Consider the following 13,259-nt stretch of genomic DNA (forward strand, 5'->3'; position numbering starts at 1 on the left):
TGTTTTGATACAACATAATAGTTTAGTAATATAATACTTATATTAATAATGAAATATGTGTCATAAAATTATAGGATTCTATATATATTATATTGGGACATAAAAATATATCGGAAAATTGTTAAGTCTTGTGGATTTTTGTGCAAGCTTAAAGCCGATTAATTTATATACTACCTACACAAAAACGTAACCTTCTTACAGTCCGGTAAAAAGGCTCATAACGATTTATTGAATAGGATTATGTGACGATATGAAAAGTGGGGTAATATATCATAAATAAACAAATTATGTTATTAAGCATTATTGCTGACTTTATTACGTCCTTTGGTCTTTGTATATACCTATGGGAAAAACGCGTGATTTCATGCATTTCTATGTATGTACTGTTAATTATGAATTTGCAATTATTCTCTTTTAATAAACTCTGTAAAGATGTTTCTTATGTATAATAAATTATGTTATTAATCATTGTTCAATGACGCTGAAATTGTTTTGTAATAAGAGGTACAAATTCAACTAACTAATAGGGATTTCAAAGATTTTATAATTATATCAATATTTAGAAATTAATTTAACGAAATCGCAATAAATAGTTATAAATGTCGCTCCGAATTTAATCTGTGCATTATATTTTTAAACAGTGCTACCAAATTTATAGATGTTTCAAAGAATTGCGAACTTTAAAACTGTCACACGAATTAAATCTAAATAAATCTCGCTAAAATTTTAATAAAACATAAAAATATTATAAAAATACGAAATCTAAATAAATAATATAACATATTTAATTCATATTTTCAATTTTAAACATAAAAGGCGAGATTTATTTAAATTTGGCGGGTAATCTGACAGTTTTGACGTTTGTGATCGTACGGTTGGCAGTACTGTACAGTGTTGCCAGTTTTGAAATGTACCGTTCGGTATTGTGTGTATAGTGATCGCTTGCTTGAGAGGAGGGAGGAGAGTAAAGAGGTATTTGTGTAAAGAGCTGTATCAAGTGAGGAGGCACTCCGCGTGAGGTCCAGCCGCGGCGTGGTACCACACTACTGCAAATAAAGTCATTTTGAATAGCGAAAATTTTGTTTCATTTTTAAAACTCAATTTACCCAAGATTTGAAGGACTTAGGACACGTTTCAACAACAAAAAATTCACATAAGAAATAGAAAAAAAATACAGTCGAATTGAGAACCTCCTCCTTTTTTTAAAGTCAGTTAAGAAAGCTAAGTTCACGTCTTGGATCCACACGTTAGTGAACGAAACTGCTAATTGAGGTATCCAGTCTGATTCCTTATCAAGACTAGATGCTATCGAGTAATTCCGATGTCTGTGAGCGTATACAATACCGTTTTTTTTTTATACGAGTTTAAACGCTATTTATTAGATAAACTACCGCTAAATGTACCTCAGAAACCGAAGAATTTTTATTTTAAGTGTTTGTAAAATTCAGGATAAAATTTGTACGAGATCGACGACATCTAAGTGAATAGAAATAACGTATTATAACTAAACGCACGAAGTCAGGCCTGACCGCTAGTGTATTATACCCGCAAAAATATAACGCAATTGACCGCAGTTTCTTAAAGTAAAGAAAATAATAAAACGCACGTTACATTCTCGAAAATTATCCTAAAAGAAGCATCACCAAAAATATACAAATAAAAACATAGGTTAGTATAACAAAATAATATGTAGATTATACATGATTCATACTGATTCTAGTCTTTTCTAATTTACATTCTAATTTAACATAAAGATAATCATCTATAACATTACAAAAGTATTTTTTCTACGAATATTTTTGATTGTAATCAGATCTTTATAATAAAGACTCCACAACATAAAAAAAAATATAAAAAATGACAAATTCCGCACGATGTAGGTAGGTAGGTACCTATAAATCTTTTCACTGTGACTTTTACGTAAAACGAATACAAAATACTTACGATCAGACTCGAAACAATAATACCTGCTATGTACTTACCATTTTATGTATAATACCTTATTAAATAAAAATAAATAATAATTTCTACATTAGGTACCTACACAGTTGATTAAAGTATTGATTCAGTATTAAATGACCGAGACCTTGAGTTATTAACCAAGGATACAATAACGAAATACGAAAAATCAAACAAAATAATTACATTCTTAAGTCTAGATTGTAATCAGAAATGATTTATGTAAATACCTACCTACATAATGTTAGCCTTCCAATATCATGCCGGAAGCCACATAGGATATCCTGCTATAATAGCCTGACGCTAACGAATAAAATTATTTTATTTCCTGAAATATCGCTATTTTTAGACGAAGGATATGTAGGTAGGTAGGTATACTACAGAGAAACTGAGTTTTATTCTCGTAACAAACTTCAGTTTTATCCACATTTATATACTTAGTAGATATAGATAATTATGTGTTACGCTGCATAAATAATGTATAATTAACTGAAAGGTACTACCGTACATAATAATAATATATGAAATATTTAAATCGTATCTTGTTATTGCATTTCGTATGTTTATAAAAGAACTTTAAAAAAGTAACAAAAACGTGTTTATATAAGTATTTACTTGATTGTTAATTACATGTTCAACCTTTCTTCCATCAAAGATAACTTAATATTTGCGTAAACAATGTTTGTAAACAAAACGAAACACTGATCTTATAACCAAATTTCCCGGCCTTATATACTTCTTTTCATAATCAACAATAATAATATTATTCCTTATATACTTGTCATAATACCTAAACTGCCTAATTAATCAGTCTTTAATTCCTAATTACAAATATGACTGGCACACGAACATAGACGAAACATTTTCGGAGCTCCGACAAAAAAGTTGGCGCGCAAATCACTCCAAGTGACATTTTCATTCTCAGTTTGCACTGAAATCTCTTCATAAGACCTTTTCCTACACATTGAAACATTATTATTTATAATTTGACCACTATTTTGTGTACTTTCATTTAAAATACGGTTTAAAATATCATCAATTTCGCACGAACTATTGTCGTTTCTTATACCTGTGTTTACATCGGCGCCATATTGCGAGACTGACGTTTCAGTAGAGATGTCCCGTGGGATAGTGTTGTGCTCGCATGTTAGTTCCATGTCGCTTGTTAGTCGAGTTGAATCGATTTGGAGAGAATGTCGCGATGATCGTTGTGGAGTTCGCATTGCTTCGATGTTTGAGGTGTGCGTGTCTTCTGTGGAGGGAGAGGTATCTGGATCTGAAATAAGAATAAAATATTCTAATTATACACATAAAAAAATCTTGTAATAAATAAATTATGGATACATAATAAAAACGAACTTTTCTTTTAGTCATGCGACTGTGCTTTGAATATGCATCACGAGTTCTCAGGTTCTGTTCCCGGATTGGGTAAAGCTGTATCAAGTTATATTGTTTGCTAAGATTCATAGAACTATATTTTGTCTAAAAAACATAAAACATTCGGTAAATTAAATATACCTAATATAGGCCACCTTATGACATTTAGTTTGTCAACTTTAAATAAAGTTAAACTGCCAAAACTAGATTCAAACGATTGCATATTTATGTAAATATAAATGAGCAATCTTAGATAACATCTAGAATGCAACAAATTATACGTATCATTAAAATATTTTTAAAAATGATGTCATTTGATACAAAAAAACAAATAACTGTTTCTTGTATAAAGAAAATATGATATAAAGGTATAGAATCTTACTACATTACTCTTTAAAAGCGATAATGTATGGAGAATTTCATACGTTATAATTAGACTAAAACTAGATTCCTGGTTCTGGCAAAATACTATTAGTTATTTCTAGTTCTTAACAGAATATTCTTAATGAAATAGTAGTCTGGAGTTTTATAACGTGCTCTGTACATGGCAATAGACTCGGCCCTTATTAAGGGATGTTGTAAACGGCTAAACTTGGGTGTACTTAATTCAAAACATCTCTACCTACACCTTTGGGTATAAAATGTGGTATTATGTACATATGTATGTAAGTTCTTCAAGCTAGGTGTATTTCATACAACCTTCGGGTATAACAGGCGTAATATTATGTATCTAAGTATGTAGATACTTTAAAATAATGAGTCACACCAGCACATCAAAATATGACTATTAAACATACTGCATTTAATTTGTGTACTTATGCTGATAATAATAGTTTTTGTTTTATCAAAATCGGATCAAAATTACCGAAGTTACAGCGTTATAAAGTTTCACTGCTTTTTTAAATTTGCGTTGCTTCGCGCGCTATGCGCTGACGTCACGACGCAACAGACACGCTTGTTCGACTGCGGGTGATGCGGAGTTTTGATTTGAAAAGTGATTTGCATTTAATATTTAAAGAGTCTGAGTATGTGTATGTGTTATAAATTTAATCATCGTGTTTTTTGTAAAATAAGATATCCTCGATCTCGATCGCCACGCACACAATCATCAACTAGACCCAGGTAAAGAAAGTGGAACTCGTATACTACTAATAATATTTTTGTGTGTAGTTAACAATAAAATTGAAAGTTTGTTAGAACTGGCATTACAAATAATGAGTGTTACGTACCTACCAAGTGTAAATTTGGAAAACATAGTTTTAAAATAATATTATAAAAAAAAAAGTTGTCACCCCTGCCTCTGACTTTAGTCAGGTTGATGGCTATCATATGAACGCATGAATCTACTCTGTAGGTAGGTAGTCTTATATGATTGGGTGTGTAATGAGAACTTTTAAACTAACATTTTAATTTTGATATTATTAGATTTAATAAACAAGGGTTCTTTTTTCAAAACAAAAAACCAACGCCAACTCAACCGCCGCGCTCGGCTCGCCGCCGCCTCTGAGGTCATTGAACTGCTTATTAAATAGTATCAACTGTTAGGTAGAAGTTCATTGCTAGGTATGTATGAACATGATATGGCATCTTGATCTTGAGGAAGTGTTCAAAAGGCAATAAACTTCTATTTAACATTTGCGCTTGACAGTATCAGAACCGAGCTTTAAGTTTTAGATTAGGTGTCTTTTGCAAAAATATAAAACAGTTTACATGGTACAGAAAAAAACAATTTTTGGGGTGTTTTTTCACTGGAGTTAGTACACATAGGAACAGTACAATATTTTCTAACCATTTTGTTTGTCCACTATAAGCAAAACAAATTATTTAAAGCGAAACCGCGAGAGCGCAACGAGCCTATGTAGGTATCGGCAAGTACTGACGAAATAGCAGTGTCACGAGATGACGTCACACGTCCGTGCGGCCGCTTCGCCGGAGTTTGGCGCGAAGGCCATACTTTGACGTTTAATATCTCGGCCATTTTTGAAGATACGAAAAAAATAAAAACAGATTTTTTATCCTTGAAGTACCTAGTTTTTAAATATGCTCATAACAAAAATCATTGGTGTGACTCATTCTGCTATATTCCTTTGTTAAAATAATCATGTAAAGAACATTTAATACATTATTATAATATTTAGTAAAGTCTTACATACCGAGGTTTGTATCCATGGTCAAGTTACCAGCTCCTCGAGACTGATCACAAGTTCTACTGAAACGAAGCACGAACGCTGGACTCTGCGTATCTGCCTCACGACTCTCACATGATGGATCTTTGGTGTTAGTCGTAGAATCAGTTGTTCGTTGAGGTGTAGCTTCTGAAAGATATTTTTTATTTTTGTTAAACACTTTATAAAATAAACAGATAGCGAAATATATGAGCTTTAGATAATAACGTGAAAAATTGACCGAACTCGCCTAAAACTCAGAATCGTTATCAAACTCAGAACTCAGAACTCGTCATCAAACTAAACAAAGTTATAAGTTAACAAACCTTTATCACCAACATCTTCACCCATCAGACTCCCATCATTTTCAACTCTTCTGAACTGGCCACTCTTCAAAATAGGACTCCTATCTTCACCAGGAGTACACTCCCTACCTGACACATCACTACGAGAACCGAATTGAGACTCACTACACTCAGGTACTGGACTAAGGTACCTTATATGATGACTTTCAAAAGGTATTTGGAGCTCTGAAGAAATAGGAACTAATTTATTTCCTTTCTTTTGAGCTTCTTGACTTAAAACCAGTCTTGGTATTGTTTCTGTAGTTTCAGGAGACATTTGAATACTTGAAATATTTGTTAAAAGTGTCTCCATTGCAGTTATTGGAGTTAAAATCGGTCTTGAAGATATTGAAAAGGTAGGACTGTCTTGGTGAAGTCCAGAAGGACTTTGGTTGCTTGTAAAAGGTAGTGACATAAGTCTTTCTTGATTTGAAACTGATCTAGGCGTTTCAGAAATGGTATTAGCTTGAATTGCAGAAGGGCTTAAATCACTTGTAAGAGGTAGTGACATAAGTCTTTCTTGATTTGAAACTGATCTAGGCGTTTCAGAAGTGGTTACAGCTTCGTCAACTGCAGAAGGACTTTGTATACTTGCAAAAAGTAGTTGCATACGTCTTTCTGGAGTTAAGACAGATTCGGATGGCTGTTCTTTTTCCTGGGATATTTGAAGACTCTGTACTCTTATAGTAGGTAGTTCTGTTATACTTTCTGTAGTTAAAACTGGTTTTAATGTCAATTCAGAGTTTTGTATAGTCCCAAACTGGTCTTTTCGAAGACTTTCTGCTTTGTTAACTAACTCTTGATTTGGCAATTCAAGAAGAGTACCTCTTGAAATAGATTCCATAGTATTTTCATCGCCAGATTGTGTTATAGTAGCTTCTGCAACTGTGGGTATACTTGCAATATGTCCTACAGTATCCATATCGTATTGTCTTGAAGGTACAGAATAGATTGCTTTAGAATTTCGTGTGAAAATTGGACTTTTTGTTAAAGGTACTGAAGGTAACGTATTAGGAATATCAATTGAAGATATTTGGGGTCCTTGAAATGGTCTTTCTGTGGTGCAAATGTGGTCAATTGGGGTCATTTCTGTGTCAATTCTTTCAAGATTTTGGAGCTTGTTTTTATATTGATGTGTAGATTGTGCAGTATTAGTAAGTTGTTCAGTGTGTTCTATATGTAGTAGTTCTTCGTAGACTGGGCTGGGAGTGACTTCGGAGTGAGGAGTACCGTCTATGTGGACGTCAGCCGCTGTAGTTATTTGCCTGTAGTCTGAATCTGAAATTGATACGGGTATTTTTTGAGTTGCCAGTTGTTTTGCGTTATTCTTTGATAAATATGATAGAGAGCTATGATTACGACTTGCGATTTTAAACTCTCGCGACTTGTACATATAAAATTATAATGTAACGGGTCTTAAACACGATTGTTAATTAAAAGTTAGAGTTCATTATTTGTTTACCCGACGTTTCGATCGAATTACATCGACTGTAGTCACGGTCAAACTCAATTTCATGCTATGCAAAAGTTTCCTTCTTACCAGATTATTCGTAAATATGAATAAAGTTTCAAGAAGAGCTTTTAAATTACTAGTAGATATAGTAAATAATAAACCTAACCTACCAAAATGGGTTTTAAAAAGGCTTAACATATTTACACCCTAAAAATTAATCCACTCTACAAAACTACCAAACAAAAAACTAATTCTACCAAAATTATACTACTAGCAACACATAACTTAAACTATAACCAATCAGCATTATGTATATATCTTATTACGCGGCAAAATTCAAATGTACGTCAAACCTGTCAGAACTTCACGTTAATCGGGGCATATTCAATTTGATAGGTTTATCGCATGCGCTGTTTGAAAAAGGAGGTTTTGTGAAATGTGCATCAGTCATCAGTCTGTTCATAAATCACATTTATTGGTTAAAGCTCCACATGTTGGTCCCAATGTTTGTACCAACGTTGGCTTGCGAACTCAGTGAGGCGTGCGAGCTACTTTAGAAGCTGACTGTACAAACGTTGGCTAGTAAACTAGTTCTGTCTCTCTCATCGCGAGCGTTGGGGCGAAGATTACTTTAGGTGCTCCCACACAGCAGTTATAACGTTAGAAACTGACTTATAACATTTGTTTTTAAACAATTTACAACAAAAATTATAAATTATTAACTTAATTTAACAAAATGTTTTACAACTGATTTATTACAATATGATATATTATTTACTAGCTGACCCGCGCAACTTCGCTTGCGTCACATGAGAGAAAATGGGTCATAATTTTCCCCGTTTTTCTAACAATTTTCGTTGCTAATCCGCTCCTATTGGCCAAAGCGTGATGTTATATAGCTTATAGCCTTCCTCGGTAAATGGTCAACACAAAAATATTTTTTCAATTCGAGCCAGTAGTTCCTGAGATTAGCGCGTTCAAAAAAACTCAGCTTTATAATATTTGTATAGATAAGAGAACCTCGTAGCTAAGTAACAACCGCGTCCATCCATCTCTAAGGTTAAGCTACGCTTGCCGAGGTTGTTCCGTGGATGGATGACCATATACTATAGTATAATACTCATAACTACTTAAAAGAATATACAATTAAACTAACACGAAATTCTACCAAATACCACTAAATGGGTTTAATATTAACATTAAATACGAAAATAATGTAATAAAAACTACTTAAAAGAATATACAAACAAATTTATTATAACTAACACGAAATATTTAGTGGAAACTATTTCAAATTAATATCAATTCGAAAGAGTATAACCTCAACTGATTAGAATAACGTAAGTAGCATAATAATCAAATTTCGGTTAAAAATTTCCAAAGCGTAGGCTTACCCAGCTAAGACATAAAACGTAATGAACGTGCGATTTAATATTACCCGTAGCGCCATCAAGTGAAAGCGCCTGTGCAACCGCAAAGCGGTGGAGCGGTTTTTTCCGATGGTCGCTGTTTTCCGTGGGAATGAGATATTTTCCCGGAGTAAAAAGTAGCCTATGTCCTTTCTCGGATATCAAAGTATCTCCATACCAAATTTCACGCAAATTGGTTCAGTAGTTTAGGCGTGATTGAGTAGCAGACAGACAGACAGACAGACAGACAGACAGACAGACAGAGTTACTTTCGCATTTATAATATTAGTATGGATTACGTCTATAACATAATAATATAACATTTCTTAACACGTTATAGAGTTGTTACAAGCTATTATAAATGTTATCGCGTTACACAATCCATACTAATATTATAAATGCGAAAGTAACTCTGTCTGTCTGTCTGTCTGTCTGTCTGTCTGTCTGTCTGCTACTCAATCACGCCTAAACTACTGAACCAATTTGCGTGAAATTTGGTATGGAGATACTTTGATACCCGAGAAAGGACATAGGCTACTTTTTACCCCGGGAAAATGACGCATTTCCCGGGAAAATGCAGGTGGCGAACGAAGTCGCAAGTAATCAATATTAGAATGACATTGAATTAACAAAATTTCGTTGTCATGGCAACTGTTATAATGGCGGATATGCCTAAGCGCGACTTCGTTATATCTATAATATAAAAATGAATCGCAAAATGTGTTGGTAAGCGCATAACTCAACAACGCCTCGACCAATTTGGCCAAATCTTTTTTTAAAATGTTCGTTGAAGTTTAAGGATGGTTTTTACGGCGAGAAAAATTAGAATTATCGCTGGAAAAATCCTAAAAATAACCCTTTTCTTTTTCTCATACAAATGATTTGTAACTAAAACGTAGTCAATTTGAGCTTTATTGCTATGGTATAAAGTTCATATCAAAATTACATGCACTCACTGTTGTCTAAGCAATGTAGGTGTGTTCCTAAAGTCAAAGATCGTATCTATCAAAACAATGTGCGTGTGTTCGTTGGAGTTATTCCGGTCTGATCCCCCAAACCGATCCACTACCAATTAATATTATTTTTTAATTCCGGTCTGATCCCCTTCCTATATTTAATGGATAAGTACAGTCAATAAAAAACAGATGTTATTCACTACTTTATAAAAAAAAATTGTAAAGAGAAGTTCAAAGGTTTTTGGATATAAACGTTTGTTAGTCGATTACTGTTGGGTTATTTTAAGAGACGCTGATCAAAATCAGTTTAAAAAAAAAGAGTGACCTGTGCCATTTTTGAGTTGTTGTGAGTCTCATACAAAAAAGTTTTGGTAAAAATATGGTATTTTTATACATTTTTAAGTGTAGGTATTACATTATATATCTCAAAAAGTTGACGGACTTCAGTATATAACTTAGGGTTTATAATCCTATCGATACACATTAGTTTCATCTATGGGTAAAAAGCCTTACAAAGTATTGAGTCAGTTTTTATTTATAGAAATAAAAACTGATTCGAGTTACAATCATCGCAGATTTATATTATTTGGTCTTTTGAAATAGAAGTACTACCTATATAACATTATGACAGTAATCACATTATAGCACAATGATCTTTTGTTAAAACTAGGATTTGAAAAAAAAGATATAATAAAAAAAATGTAAACATAAATCAAATAACAAACATCAAATTTCAATTATTAAATACTGATATAAAATTATCACAGTAATCATATTCAGTGTAGAAATAAGACTAATACAGTCTCATTGTGCACGATGGAATCATATTTAGGCATAAAATATCACGTTTCATTCACGCACGTAGAATATTGTAGAAATTAGTAGAAATAAGTTTATTATTATTAGAAAATTCTAGTCGTTAAGAATACGAAACGTACGAAAGAATAATCGCGAACATTGTAAGCGGCGGCGATCCTTCGATCAAGCGCACCGACTGTTCCCGAAAGGTCAAGAACGAGACAGATATATAGGCGAGTCGCGTACGCGCGAGCGAGACGGCGGCGTTCTCGAACCTCGCGCGGTGCGGCACGGAGCGCTTGATCATTCCGTTTGATTCTAGATTAGTGTAGAAACAATGTTTATGAATATAAATACGGACGCGCGCTGCGTAATATCAGTTTAAGTTATAAACTCATGGTGATCAGACCACTAAGAAGAAAGAACATTGTATGAACATAGTGAATAGTGAACATAGCGAATATTATTGTATAGTTTAAGTTTTAAACTCATCGAATGAAGATCACATCGGAGAAAGAAGAAAAGTACATAGTGAATAAACCGTACATAGTAAAGTATATTAACAGTGTATAGTAAACAGTTTATAATACAGTCCACTTTGAAGAATTGAAGAAAATAAAGTAAATATATTACTTCGCAACCGGTGTTCTTATTGAAAGAATAGTAATCCTCCACACTCATTAATAACCGATTTCTCAGAACGACATCACGAACTTAACTCATCAATGATTGGTTACTTTGGAATCAATAGACAATACATTCACACACCAACAGCCTATTTCGCAGGTAAATATATTACAAAAGCTTCAGACTTTGCCGCAACGATGCCAGAAATAATTATCACTTGCTCTTACGGTGAAGGAAAACATCGTGAGGAAACCTTGCAAGCCTAAAATTTGTTTAATACATTTATTGAGGGCATGCAACGTCCCCTAACCTGTACTCTGCCAGCGTGGTGGACTCAAGACCTAACCCCTCCCCTCGTTTCGGAGGAGACCCTTGCCCTGCAGCGGGACAGTAATGGGTAAAAAAAATAAAACAAATAAATAAATAGGATTCAACTGTTGAGCTAGCCAAAGAAATGAATAAATCTAAATAGACTGCATGTTCCTGAAATACTAAGAAAGATTTCTGGGTCAAAATGTATAGAGATGAGATTAATAAATATATATATTAATTCTATAACATAATCTAGTAGAACCTGTATACATATTTTGTTATTGACTGTCCTAAAAATGTGTTAATAGACAGTCAGGGGATCAGACCGGAATAGAAAATAATTTTAAAATACTAGGGTATCAGTATTGGGGATCCGAACGGAATAACTCGTTCGTTGGAGCACAGAATACATAGTTGGAGGAGTTTAAATGTCGCGTTCCGAAACTCGCGTTTCTTTTGTACTTATTAGTTTCGGCACGCGAGATAAAATGCAAAGAAATAAATAAACATAAATAAAAATAAAAAAAGATAAATAAACATAATTGATAAATGAACATTGTTTTCTATAATCATATCTACATGCTTCCCATCAAACCCAATTGATTTGTGGATCAAGTACAAAGATTATATGTGTGATGATATTTTGAATCAAATACGGAATAGAATGGGAAATCCAAATATACAAATCAGTGAAGAAATTTACAATGAAGCATTGATTTCAATTGAGGACATGTGCTTGATAATGTCAAACAAACTATTAATTCAATTAGGCCTGACCGCGCCCAATCGTCCAATGCATGATGCTTTTAACCAAGAGTTGCATCGAGAAAAACTGTATGATCTCAACGCTTTGAAAGAATTAATTCAAACAAATCTTCCACTGTTAAATGAACAACAGAAGTATGTATTTGAAACTCTTATGAAAGTAACAAATAATGAAACTGGAGGGATTTACTTCTTAGATGCACCTGGTGGTACAGGAAAAACTTTTTTGATTTCATTAATATTAGCAACAATTCGCTCACAAAATAAAATTGCACTTGCACTCGCTTCGTCGGGAATCGCAGCAACTTTGCTTGAAGGTGGTCGAACAGCCCATTCAGCACTGAAATTGCCATTAAATATGCAAAGCAATGAAACTCCAACCTGCAACGTTTCGAAGAACTCTGCAATGGCAAAGGTTTTGCAGCAATGTAAATTGATTGTTTGGGATGAATGCACGATGGCACATAAAAAATCTTTGGAGGCTTTAGACAGAACCTTAAAAGATCTACGGAGCAATAATAACCGATTTGGTGGTGCAATGATTTTATTAGCAGGAGATTTTCGTCAAACATTGCCAGTGATTCCACGATCAACGCCAGCTGATGAACTCAATGCATGTCTAAAGTCCTCCAATTTGTGGAAACATGTTAAAGTACTACATTTAAGCAAGAATATGCGCGTCGAGTTGCAAAATGACCAATCTGGAAACATATTCTCTAAACAACTCATTGACATTGGTAATGGCAAATTTCCTATAGACATGTTGACTGGCTGCATTAACTTTCCTCAAAGTTTTTGTCAGTTAACTCAATCAAAAGATGAACTTATTTAAAAGGTGTTTCCAGATGTTTCTCAAAATTACAGAAACTATGATTGGTTGAGCGAACGAGCTATACTGGCTGCAAAAAACATAGATGTAAATGAATTAAATTTCAAAATTCAAGAACAAATTACAGGCGAATTGAGGATATATAAATCAGTTGATTCGGCTACTAATCAAGATGATGTAGTCAACTATCCACCGGAATTTTTAAACTCGCTGGATTTGCCAGGATTGCCACCTCACAATCTTCAATTAAAGGTTGGATCGGTGG

At 33.5% G+C, this 13,259-nt stretch overlaps 1 protein-coding gene across 3 annotated transcripts in view; it reads right to left on the reverse strand.

Annotated features, from left to right (window-relative positions):
• LOC142985353 (uncharacterized) overlaps nt 1-13,259 on the reverse strand; it is a 31,381-nt gene that overhangs the window by 6,446 nt on the left and 11,676 nt on the right. Inside the window, exons 3-6 of one of the 3 annotated variants that reach the window (XM_076133470.1) lie at nt 5,828-7,123; nt 5,490-5,651; nt 3,029-3,235; nt 1,686-2,916 (exon numbers count right to left, since the gene is read on the reverse strand). In XM_076133470.1, the coding sequence (XP_075989585.1) occupies nt 2,774-2,916; nt 3,029-3,235; nt 5,490-5,651; nt 5,828-7,123 (1,808 nt within the window). In that variant the 3' untranslated portion in view covers nt 1,686-2,773. Of the gene's footprint in view, nt 1-1,685; nt 3,236-5,489; nt 5,652-5,827; nt 7,124-13,259 lie in introns of those variants that run through there. The other 2 variants (XM_076133469.1, XM_076133468.1) reach the window with 2 other exon arrangements.

Source organism: Anticarsia gemmatalis, chromosome 29 (assembly GCF_050436995.1).
Source record: "Anticarsia gemmatalis isolate Benzon Research Colony breed Stoneville strain chromosome 29, ilAntGemm2 primary, whole genome shotgun sequence".
Classification (NCBI taxonomy): domain Eukaryota; kingdom Metazoa; phylum Arthropoda; class Insecta; order Lepidoptera; family Erebidae; genus Anticarsia; species Anticarsia gemmatalis.